This window comes from Humulus lupulus, chromosome 5 (assembly GCF_963169125.1).
Source record: "Humulus lupulus chromosome 5, drHumLupu1.1, whole genome shotgun sequence".
In the NCBI taxonomy this organism is placed as follows: domain Eukaryota; kingdom Viridiplantae; phylum Streptophyta; class Magnoliopsida; order Rosales; family Cannabaceae; genus Humulus; species Humulus lupulus.
This window is the reverse complement of record NC_084797.1, coordinates 224,032,513-224,045,962: the sequence shown is the minus strand read 5'-3', so window position 1 is coordinate 224,045,962 and position 13,450 is coordinate 224,032,513. Positions and strand designations below refer to the sequence as shown.

The 13,450-nt window shown below is 33.5% G+C and overlaps 1 protein-coding gene across 1 annotated transcript; it reads right to left on the bottom strand.

The window, feature by feature from the left end:
- Positions 1–11,161: 11,161 nt before the first annotated feature.
- Positions 11,162–12,256, bottom strand: LOC133779998 (acyl-CoA--sterol O-acyltransferase 1-like). Its single transcript, XM_062219887.1, has one exon. The coding sequence runs from the start codon at positions 12,254–12,256 to the stop codon at positions 11,162–11,164; it is 1,095 nt and encodes a 364-aa protein (XP_062075871.1).
- Positions 12,257–13,450: the final 1,194 nt, after the last annotated feature.

Sequence of the window (13,450 nt, the reverse complement as noted above, 5' to 3'; positions counted from 1 at the left end):
TGATATAGGCTCGTTGAAAAGATTGTGAAATTCTTAGCTTGGACCTGAGGTAAGGAAGTTAGATAGATTTTATGATTTTATGCTATGAATGGTAAGACTGTTATATGAATGAACTGTTATGAAATTATGAATGCCTTAATGTGATGATCTGTTGAATGTGATATGTGTATGGATGTTAGATACATCAAACAGAATGTGATGTTAGATACATCAAACAGATTTCGATGTCAGATACATCGTACGAGTTACTAAGGACATTGAGACGTGACTCCTAGGGCGGACGCGCCGAGGTTATTCAAGGACCAGTGATCTCCTGTTTACCTCATAGGGTGACATGGACAACTAGCGTTCCATGCTCATCATGTATGCTGTATGTTTGTGATATGATGATATGTCACTTTTATGTTATGATATGATGATGTGTCACATTTATGTTATGATATGTTGATATGTCACTTTTATGTTATGATATGATGATATGTCACATTTATGTTATGATATGTTGATATGTCACTTTTATGTTATGATATGATGATATGTCACATTTATGTTATGATATGTTGATATGTCACTTTTATGTTATGATATGATGATATGTCACATTTATGTTATGATATGTTGATATGTCACATTTATGTTATGATATGATGAAATGTTACGATTATGTTATGATAGACCATGATGTTTTAGATGAACGTTAGTGTTTGGTTGTTTGTTGTTTTTCTTATTTGCTTATTTGCTTGTACTTCCTTACTGGGCTTTTAGCTCACCCCCTTACTTTCCTTCCAGGTAGCAAATAGGATTTCTCTATGGCACGCGTGGTGACGTGAGGAGTTCTTCATCATGGGGTGTATGGCGTGGGGCAATCCTATGGACGATAAAACGATCAACGTAGAATGCCATTTAAATTATGTATTGTTTTAAGGGACTTTTCCTAAATTATCAGTGGGACTCTGTTATTTAACTTAATTGGTTTTCTTTGAACTTTGCATAAAAACCTATGTTTTATTTTAAACTTATGGCGCCAACTTGCATGATTTTAAATAAGTCCCCCTGAGACTTTAATAATGGATGGTATTCTTTTATAAGCTATGTTATGCGAATATTTTGTAAGTATTAGTCTAGGGCGTTCTTTACATACTCGCCTCGCCTCCTCCGTCTTCGTTCACCACCAGCAGCCACCCTCCAACAAGCCTGCAGAAACCTACATAGTCCAAACCTAATTTAATCCCCAAATGTGAGATTTTTATTTTGTGTGCTGAAAAATTTTGAACCCTCAAATTTTCGAAAAAAAGTAAGTTTTATGTGTCCTTTTTATTAAACAATCCTTAATACTTTTTTTTTAGGACTCACAAAGGAAGTCCTTAAAATTATTAAGTAAATAAACATAAAAATCACTTATTTTTTAGTCAAGATTTTTTTTAGGACTCACATATTTTTTTAGGACTCGATTAAGGACTCCCAAAACAAATCCTTAAAATTATTAAGTAAAAAAATACTCATTTTTTATCCCAGATTTTTTTAGGACTCGCATATTTTTTTAGGACACTCATTGCGAGTCCTAAATTGTGTTTTTTTAGGACTCTCAATGAGTTTCCTTAAAAACTCCATAAACACTTTTAAGGACTTACATTTAGGTGCGTGTCCTAAAAAAGTGTCCCGTAAAGGGTATTTTGTAGTAGTGATATTTGGAAACAGATGGTGTGCAACGTCAATATTCTCAGAGAAATAAAAGATTATACTTAAACCAAATAAGAATCAAACCAGAAATTATGTTTAATAAATAGCATGATACTGAACAAGACCCAAAACAAAGAAATGAAAAACAATAATTCATGGAAAATGAGATATGATAGATTTAGAAATGCATATCAACCATTGTTTTTTTCCTAAAAATTGCCTCATTTCTACTTTATAAATGCATACCAACCATTGTTTTTTTTCCAAAAAATTCATGGAAAATAGTCTTCTCCCTAGCACCACTGATTCTTTAGGCATCCAATGAAAAAGTCCTAAATTTTATCAGAAAGAACCCTCAATTTCGACAGTACTTCAAGCTTCAGTTCATTTCAATATGTCTATGGTGTAAATTTCTAATACCTCTGCCAGTTTTAAGAAAATACAACATCTTAATGAAAAAATCAAACAAAAAAACATAAGAAAAATAAAATTAATTTATATTCTGGACCCTTAAACATCCATGGATTCAAAATCAGATCGACCACAGTTTCAAACATACCTGAAAACTTGAAATCACATTTGAAAGAGCACAGAAACATTAGCCTATGAACCCGCCCTACCGTGTGCTGTCCAGCCAGCCCCGTCCTTTCACGATCGATCCCACCCCCTGAGACCCTGGCGTCGTCGAGCCCTGCCACCCTGGAGAACCCCACTCGCCATCGAGCCCACCCCTTGAACCCCCAGCCACTGTCGAGCCCTTGAACCCCCAACTGTCATCAAGCCCAGCCAGAGCGAGAGATGGGAGGACGAAGGAGTGAGAGAGCCGAGCCCCTTGCCTCTGCATCGAGCCGTTGCCGTGATCCGACCACCATCCAACCAGCTTGCCCTGATCCATGCATGCCGTCAAAGAGGAGGGCTGGTTGGGTTTGAGGAAAAGAACAAGAGAGAGTGAGATTGAGGTTGAGGGTTGATAGGGTTTAGTTATTATTATTATTATTGTTTGTTCAAAAAATATATAGTTATTATTATAAAATTATATAAATACAAAGTATAATGATATTAAGAAAAAATAATACAATAAAATATTAATGATATATTATTAGTTTTTATTTTCTAATTATATTTAAAAACTAACAACTTATAATTTTTTTAGAAAAATTATTAAAACATTTAACCATATATAAATAATTTAATTCAACTATTACTTTAAGCCCAGTCATTTTTAGGACTCGCAAAGCGAGTCCTTAAAGAGTATTAAGGACTCCCAAAGCAAATCCTTAAAATTATTAAGTAAAACACTCATTTTTTAGCCCTGATTCTTTTAGGACTCGCATATTTTTTTAGGACACTCATTGCAAGTCCTAAATTGTGTTTTTCAGGACTCTCAATAAGTGTCCTAAAAGCTCCATAAATATTTTTAAGGACTTGCATTTATGTGTGCCGTAAAGGGTATTTTGTAGTAGTGTTATTTTATTGATATTCCATTAAAATTGCATATTTCTAATTTTCTTGTAGGTGTGATGTTATCAATTATTATTTATGGCATTTGCATCAAAGTCATAACTCACCCTACAAATGAAATTCTACACCATCGATTGGGTGTAGGTTAAAAGAAAAAGAAAATTATAGTCGAGCTAAAGACTATAAACTAAAGCGCTTTGTGGGAGGCAACCCATACTTTCATGTTTCATTTTATATTTCACTTTTGTTGTATGTTTTTGTTTCATGTTTTTTTTTTTCAAAAGTTTGAAGGAAACTTCTTGCCCAAAAAGAAAAGAAGAGAAGAAAACAAAGGAGCAAAATCAAGGAAGCATACATCCAAGGGAGTAGTTCTTAACTTTTCCCATTTTATTACTCATTGAGGACAATGTTTCATTTAAGTTTGGGAGTAGTGTGTGTGTGTGTGTGTTTTTCTTTGTGTTTATGCATGTTTTTCATTTGTTGTAAAATTAAAAAAAAAATTCTTTGTTTTGTTTGAAAAAAAAATTTGGTGATTTTCATTTTCTGATGATAAGAATTATGATTGAAATTGTTCTTAGTTCTTAGAAAAGTATAAATAAATCTTAAGCTTTGTTTTTAAGTTTTGAGTAAGTTTTGTTTAATTATAGATTTATTCTTATTCTTATTCTTATTCTTATTATTATTATTATTATTATTATTATTATTATTATTATTATTATTATTATTATTATTATTATTATTATTTTCATTATATGACACTTTTCTATTCTAAAAAAAAAGTCACATTGAAAAAATGGAGGGAGATAAGAAAAGTAAGCTTATGAGATTTATATATAAAAGAAAAATGTGTTTCTTGAGATTTAATCTATTGTTGTTTGCATAAGCTTGTCTAATGTTCACATGATGATTTGATGATAGTTTTTTGTTTGCATGTTAAATATCTATTTTGAAAACAATTTAAAATTTTTATTTGTGATTTTCTTTGAACTATTTTCATTATGTAATTTTTGAGGTAAACATTTTACATCACCAATTTTAAAAAAAAATGTGTGTTTTTAATTTTTCTTTTGATTGAGGACTAGCAAAATATTAAGTTTGGGGGTGTGATAATTCTACAAAATAGAGTTATTTTATCACATTTTATATGCTAATTGTTGCTTAATTAGCTCTTGACTTTTTAATTAATTTGTAAAGTATTTAAGTAATTTTAAATTTATTGGGTTTATTTTTATTTTATATATTTTTGTTTGTTTTTATAGTTATTTTGTTGTAAAATGTTGTAGTTAATTAATTTAATTATTGTTGTTTAATTTGAAGTAAAAAAATGTTGTATTATTGAACTTAAATGTTAAATATAAATTAAGTTATAATTAATATTTTCAAAGAATTAAATTGATTTATTTTATAGTTGAAAATATTTTATTATGATTTATTTTGTAGGGAATTTATTGTATTTTTGTGCTTGAAAGACAATAAAGGAAAGAAAGTTAAAAAGAAGAAATAAATAAAAAGTTGACATTTTTTAAAATTAAAAGCTCCTTTAGCAGCCTAGGCCCCCAGCCAGCTGGGCCCGCGCCTCCCTGTGCCACCGAAGCCCATGTTGTCGCCTGGCCCAATCTGCCCCTGGGTCGCACCTGCCCAGGCCCATGCTCAGCAGCCAGCGCCTCTTCTCCAGCTGCTTGTCCCAACCACCACCAACCCCCTTTGTAATTTTTGTTGAGCCCAACAAAAACATCCTTGTCCCCTTGTCTCACAATGCCCAAATTGCCACATTTTTACTTAACTTTTCTACACATTTTCACCATAAAAATCATCACTACCCCTACAATTTACCCCTACTTGCCATATTATTATTAATTTATTTATTTTAATTAATTTAAATTGATTATTTTAATATTCTCATTTTGGCTATAAATAGGGAATTTTCAAGACTATTTGGGGATGCTTATTTGAGGAGGTTTTACACTTCCATTTCTACACTTTCAAGACCCTCAATTCTCTTCATCTTTTTCTTCTTTTTGGTCATTTTTCTATGAGCTTTTAGAGGAAAAAATTGGGGGTTCCTCTTCCAAATTTTCCTATTTATGTTTGTAATTTCTATTTTAGTTATGAGTTTCTAATCTTTTTAAGATTATTAAGGTGTTGATGAAAAAATATGTAACTAGAGAGTATTTATGTTGTGTGTTGATTTCCCATTTTGTGCAATAAAGTTTATGGATTTTCTTCTTCAAATATTTTCATTCATCTTAAATATTTTGTATTTTTGATTGTTAGAACATATTTACACTTTGTTCTTTATTAGTGCAAAATCATAATATTCTTTGATTAAGGTGTGTCATCAAATTGTGGACATCAAATGCTTAGAACAAAAATATTATGTTTTGCCTTATAAATAATATTCACTGATTTATTTATTATTTCATTAGATTGATTTACATTAAATTACTTTGAAATTATAATTTTAAAAGTGAAGATAAATCCTACAATTCTATAATAATTTGTGCTTAAATAGAATATCTAATTTCAATAAGTGACAGTGATTAATTTCTACTATTAATGAAACTTGGGAATCAATGTACTTATAAATATTATTGAACTTATATTTTGTGGATTCTAATACCTTAATATTCTTTTTTTACCATCTTGATTTCTACTATTAATTTATAATTATATATTGTCTTTAATTTTTTTATTATTGTCTCTTATTTGATTTTCTTTTCACAAATTCTCATTAATCTTTGGAGCTAGGTTAGAATTTATTAATTTTGGTTTAAAATAGTTTTCTTTTTTATTTTAGACAACTCCTTTGGGTTCGATCTCGTGCTTACATGAACAATATATTTCATATACGATTCGTGTGCTTGCAAGTTATAAATTTTTAAAACGTACCTGTTTTGGATCAATCAAGAGAGTCACCCTTTTGCGTGAACAATCTAATGTGGCTTGGTAGTTAGACAACCAATCCATGCCAAGAATCACATCAAGTTTTCCCATAGGTAACACTATCAAGTTTGTTAACAACTCATGCCCTTCAACCACAATACAAACTAATTTACAGATGGTGGGTACCTCACCTTGCCCTCCCATAGGCACACTTAACCGCAATGCAGGACTAAAAGTTTCCCAACTCAAACCAAATATACTAGCAAACATTAAGGATATAAAAGAATGTGATGCACCCGTATCAAATAATATATGAGCCATGAGTGTGAGAAAAGAACCATACCATCCACAACTCCTTGGCTCATTCCTCCTTGCACATCATCACCACCAAGAGCATAGGCTTGACCAGAGGCTTTTCCTTCTTCTTGGTCAGATTTCTTTTTTCTTTCCAACCTTTTTCCTTATAACGAACTTTAGTTCAAAAGGCTATAACATCACACATTCTTTCTTGTCTGTAAAGGTTAGGGTAATGGTTTCATAAAGTGTTGTAGTCCTCAATCAACTCATGAACTTTTCAATCAAAAGAGACTAATCAACGACACCAACATAAAGATAGAAGGTCAACTCTACAAATTCCATGTAGAAGTCATTCACTGAAATCCACCATTATTTAGTCCTTTTATGATCTCATCAACCTATCATTGATCTTAAGTATTCAAATGATCCAATCAAGTCCTCCTATGAGATGGGTTAAAATGTTGTTCCTTGAAAACCCTTCTCAAAATTTCCTCAAGTCATCCCATCTGATCCTCTCATCCTACTTAAGGATTCCTACCAATCTGGTGCGCCCCATTCCAATTTGGACACATTAAAAGTAACAGGATACTCTACAGGTGTTCCCATAATTTTTAAATTCTTATTATCTGCCTCGACCATCTTTCAACCACCATGAAATCTTTCCACCTTTAGACTTAGGCATTTGAATCCGATGGAAAATCTGGAAGTCATAGCTCTGACGAGTAGCTGGATCCATTTGTTGGGTAGGAATGAATCTTAAAGCCTCAAGAATGGTGTTCATATGGAATGGAGCTGGCAGAGGGGGAACCTCAACCTCAGCGACATCAGTTGTAGGCCTTTCCCTTGTTGTCCTTCCTTACAGAGGCATTTTCTTAGATCAGTAAATCAAAAGCTAACTAATTAATTAGTCAGGAATGAATGAAATCTATATACATATGCCTTTATATATCAAAATACTTACTTAAAAAATAAATTGAATCTATTTGGTGACACACTCCGAGGTATTTAAGCCCAGTTCTCTGATACCATTTTTCTGTCATGACCCGAGCTCTAGGCTATGACAGATTTGTAATATCCATAACTTGAATGGTCAAAGGTCAAACTTTGACCCTTGTTGGAAAATAACTCTTATAAATAATCCTTTGGTTAATACTAAATAGTACCAAAACTATAAGTAAAAAATAATGGAATAACTCCTATAATTATATATAAAAATGTTAATGATAAAAGCAGGATCATCTATCATTATATATAGAACAATAATATCCCCACACTTATGTAGTCACCAAATAGTTAATTTTAATAAGTCATAAAATACAAAACTAATAATTAGCATCCATCATTCCTCATTCCTAACAATTTCATAGCTAATTAAGAGATACAGACCGCAAGGTTTCAAATCAAATACATAGAAAATGTTCAAAAGATAGGACTATGGCACCAAATAAACCTAGGCTAAATCACATTGACTCCACCAATGAATCCTGTATCCACATTCGCATCATTAGGTTCATGGAATTTGAGAGATATAGGGGGTGAGCATATAAATCCCAGTAGGAAAGCAACTAATATCATAGGACCAAAAGTTCAATAAAACTTCTGCATGGTTAGCTTTGAAAACAAAACACCACAAATAGTCAAAAGAGCATAGCTACACATGCACATACACATCACACCGTCCACTACATCCCTAGTTATCGTTACCCACCATAGAAAATCGACATCCTAAACCCGGTAGTCGGACCTGATAACCACCACAAGGGGGAGGCTCAAAACACTTCCTGTTTACAGATGCTAGGTTGTTACACCTAAATGTGAGTGGACACGTGATCTACTCATTATGACACAGACACTAGGTCGTGAAACAATAACATGCACAAACCATGATCACCATGGCTCTCATCAGTATAACCAAATGCAGGTAAACATTAAAAGAAAGAAACATATTCCCTTTATATTTTAGAAAATTGGGCAGCATAACAGATGCATTTGAATAAAACCCAAAAATCATAACCTGCATAAATAAGTGAACAAAAATATATTTTGCACTCAGTGCCCTCAGAACAGATCAAAAAACATGTAGATTAAGTTTTCAATTTTTCAAACATTTTATAAATATAAAAATTTGAATATCTTTAATGCAATTCAATACGAGTAAAATAAGTCTGATAGTCAAGTTGGTTCCCTACCTCTTTTGGATCGTTATCCTCTATCCAAAAAGACGCTCTTAAGCCCCCTATTCCTAGGTTCTAAGCTATTTAGCCCACTTCAAAGCCACTTTTTCCTACAATCATCAATTGAAAAAATAATTATCATCATTGTAATGTACTCTTCGAACAGAGTCTAATGACATAAAGCATGATACCATTTAAAGACAGTAAAAAACCTCACCTCAGTCGCGCACAATGGCAGCTCGCAGTGGCCGGTGGTGGTGCTCCGACAACAGTGACAGAAATTGACTTTTTATATATAAAAATGAACTCTCAATGTGTATATCGCGGAAGTGCAACCCATTCGCCTAAATGACCCCGATGTCATTGAAAAATGCTTCCAAAAGGGGGGAGATATCCAAAATCTCGCCCAAAAAAAATGGTGAGTTGACTAGAATGACTTAGTGGGAGACATTCCTCTCTTCACGCTGGTTCCAATGGTACCAACCACTTGTCAAACGAAGATCGAAGTTGGTCGGAATGTCGCCTCAAAATTTTGACGGTGAAACTTCGAAGTGTTGTCCATATGAGTGTCCCTGCTCAGATTTCCACCAAACTTTGGGGTTTTTGTCGTCACCGCTCAGGGAACCTACAGAGGCAACGCGTGTCTAAAATGGTGGTCGATGGTGGTTGGGTCTGGTGGCTGTTGTTGCTTGCCGAGAGAGAAATAAAGAAAAAGAAGGAGAAGAAAGAGAAAGGAGTCGGGGTGGGGGGGGGGGGAGAAGAAGAAAAAGAGTCTTTGACTCCTTTAACTCGCTGAGTGCCACTTATATACAAAAATATTATTAAATTTTTTTAGAAAAAATCTGATTCTTTACACCAGTAGCAATGGAGAAGACGAAAAAAGAACAAGAGGTCATCTTCGACGGCGTTGGCATCGACATCGACTCCTTCTATCTTAAATAGTCTCCCTCCCTCTTTCAGTTCTGGGAATGTGATTTCTAGTCATTATATGATATGTGTATTGATTCAATGTTTACAATGGTAGAGTTTATTTCAGATCTGGGTACATGATTTTTTATACAAATTTTTTCCTTCGTTTGATGTTTGCATTAAATAGCAATTGTTTTCTACCTTTGTTATCATTATTGTTATGATGTGTGGTTGCCAACTATTTTTTTAGTATATCGAGTTTTATGAAGTAAGATTTGAAGTTTGTTTATAATTGCTGTAAAATCTTGTCATGTTTCACATTAATTAATTCTAAAAGAGTGGATATCTTAATTGCAGTGTTGGAAATTGATCCTATATTGGAAATTGATATATTATTAATTGCAGGCATTATTTCAGTTTAGTGGTGCAGAGATAGCATCTTCAGCGAGAAATGACTTGGATGGTGGGAGTATTTTGGACTATGCTGATTGTAAAATAAATTTAGGAGATTATAATACTTCTTTGAAGAAATTGGAAAAGAAAGAAAACTGTATACTATGCTTATATATTGTTTGTGTTATTTTGTAGCTATTTATTGGGGTGTTTTGTATACATAAAATTTATTGAAATGATAAGTTTTAAATAATTGAAAATATTTGTACAAATATATATTAAAAACAAATAATATATATACATTTGGTTAAATATCAAACTAGAAAAAAATTATTTAATTATCTTTAGTGACGTTTTCAAGTGTCACTCTACTTTTACTTATATTGTCATATCGTATATTTGGTACAAGTGTTACTAAAACTAAGTAACAATGACATTTTCAAATGTAACTAAATACATATTTTGGTGTATTTCAAAAAGGAAAGTTAACTGTTGGTTATTAAAAGTTTTAATTTCGCTTTTTATATATGTCTCAACAATTCTATGTGAAAGTTAGTTAATCTCTGCTACTCAACTATTCAGTAAAATTTTCAACTAATTAATCAAATAAAAATCAGATTTGAATCATAATCAAGTGCAATAATAATGAAAATCACACAATCATTTTTACATGGTTCAGCCATGATTTCTCACTACCTACTCCATGGGACCTAGTCTAGAGGTGAAGCAAATTCACTAAAATAATCAGAGTTATTACAAATACAAACAACAAAAATACAAATTAAAACTCCCTTCTAATTTGGTTTACAATCAACCAAATTATAATTTGTGAAAGTCTTCAAGCAACCACCCTCCCACTGGTTTTGAACGTTGTTGGACTCCCTCCAGCTACTGCTCAAGCTCCCCTTGAGACTTATCTTGAAATCCCTTCAAGGTTTACACCAGAAAATTTGAGATAAATGGTGAGGAATCACCAAAACGCCATAGGCAATGAACAATGAAGCATCAAGAGCTTCAGAACTTTTACAGAGAGTGTTTCTTGGAGAAGACACTTTTTAGCTGCTCAAAAATGCGAAGGAAATACGGAAAGAACGAATATATATATACTGGGGCTAAAAATAGAAAATCAGGTAAGCAAATCATGTGCTGAAAATAGAAATCACATATGCTAGTGGGCTTTCAACAATATCTAAACATGAAAAACAATGAACGATAAAAATAACATTTACAATTACACTATATGAAAACGGAATCTATTTTTATAGTTTATTTTACTCTAATTCTTCATTAAGACGCGGGTACAATATTTTTACAAAAATAGCAGTGTCATATATATAAAGTAAAGTACAAGATCCGAAACCTAATCAAAAGATGGTAACTTTGACTGTGACCATCTTCCCCAAAAGCTTTCCCAAATTTGCATACTCTTCAAGTGTTCTAACATCAGCCTTGCACCGAAGGAGTTGTGGATAATACAACCAAAAACTGGTCAACATCACAAACCCAATAGTCAACGCTCCAGATACCAACCCGGGCAAACGCCACCGGCCACTCAAAGCCTTCTTCAAAACAATCTCGACCGTCAAACACAATCCATGCAAGATAAAGAATGACGTCACTTCCCACGTGGGAGGCATGCGAGCCATGTAGTAGTACATGAGTTCGTGAAACAAGCCCGACACGACGAAAGTTGCTATTATAGCAGGGAGTGCAGCCCACTTGTAACCTAGGAGGGTTGAAGAGAATCTGAAGGTGGGTTCGAATACGGTGGGGCGCAATATACGCGTTACTATGAGGTTCCACCTTCTTCCCCAGAAGTCTTGTAGCGAGGTCGAGAGGTATGGCTCGTTGAACTGTGGCTCCAGCTCAAGTCCCACCAGAGCTCGAGCCAAGGTAGCCACTGTGGCTAAAATGGTCTCCAGTACAAGATATGTTAAAAAGAAGTAGAGAATTAAAACGGCATTGGGGTGAATATTATGGTCTTGGTTATTACATACTCGAATTAGAATGGCCAAAAGAAGACTCTTTATTGTGAAGTTGATGATTCGTTTAGGGTTTTTATGAGATGGGTTTTGTTTGTTTTGGTGAGTTTTTGTTGGAAAATGTGAGTTTTTTGAAGATGGGTTTATGTTGCTTTCTTGGATCTCAATAGGGAAAGAAGCTATAACAATGAAACGCCCAAAAGAGAGTGACGATGGGTTTGAAGCTAAAGGGCCTTTGTTAAAAGCTAAGAGTAAGAGTTTGAAGTTTGCAAGCCATGAAATGCAGAAGCTAGTGCCACCAACTAGATTAACAGAATTGAGTTTGAGAGGGAGAAATAGGAAGAGACATATTATTGGGAGAAAAAAGATGAGCCTTTTAGTGCCTTTTGAGACTAGTTTACTCATAACATAGCAGTACGATAAAGAAACCGTGACTGAAAGCCATACCTTGATCAAGTTGTTCATTTCACCCTCCATTTCCCCCCTTTTTCTGATTTGCTTTAATATTCAGACAAAGTTTATTGATCATTAAAAGATGATGATGAAGAGTCAAAATCATGAAACATTTGATGAAGAGAAAAGATTTGACGACCTTGATCGCGATTGATCCACCTCTTTTGTGTATATATATATATTTATATGGGATTGAAGAAGTGGGGTCGATAGAAGCAAAGTTTTTAGGAAACACTTTGATGATATAATAATATGTGATCGGGCAGTACTTTTATTACATTTATATAACATGCGGAATATTATAACATAATTCACTGACACGTGGTTTGTTGCATGTTTATATAAAGTTAGTGCTTTGACATCTTTGGATATTGGCAGCGGCTCGAGTGCACGTACCCCCTAAATTTATTAAACTCTAAAAGTTTTGAAATCTGATTGGTTATAATCTGAAGGCACACGGTATTTGAGTGGGGTGTCCTACACAGAACCATTCTCATTGTCTTTAATGATTTTCGAGGTTTTTTTTTTTTTACATATTTTCTTCATTGAATCTGGGTTCGGTGGCTTGTTTTTCCTAATTAAGAACTCCACTCTGTTTGACCTGTGCATTTTGTATTTCAGGTCATAAATGGCATCCGAACTGTGAAAAACAAAGCCACAGTAGAGAAAGGCGGTGGTGGAACTAGAAACTATTTAAACAAGGCACCGAGGAAAGCTTCCTGTAGACGGAGGAGACCAACTATGGCGTCCATAGCAGAATCTAGAGTATATATTCTTGGTCAAAGCCATCCCCATCTCATTCAAACTCAGCCCTGTTGAAGTCATTCTCGCCAACTACCCCTAACCCGCTTGCCATTGATGCCTCTGCAGCCCCTAATGCTCGTTTGCCAATGAGGAGGGAGCTAGTATATATATATACGCTTACATTATTTATTTTCATGTATTATAGACAGTAGTCAGGTAGAAGTGTGATTTTTATTATTAGTATAAGCTAATTCCCATCCCTAACTCTATATATATATATATGAATAGTCTTATCGCTATTCTGTGGACTGATAATTTGTTTCAGAAATAGAGATCCTAGAGAGGAAGACTTACTTGGTTAGTATTGTACTAACAATTCACGTTTTGTCCATGGTTGAATCATGTTTGTTTTCTGTATTTTCAATTGTTTATAGTGTTCTAAATTGTATGCAAAATTATTGATAAGATGTTCTA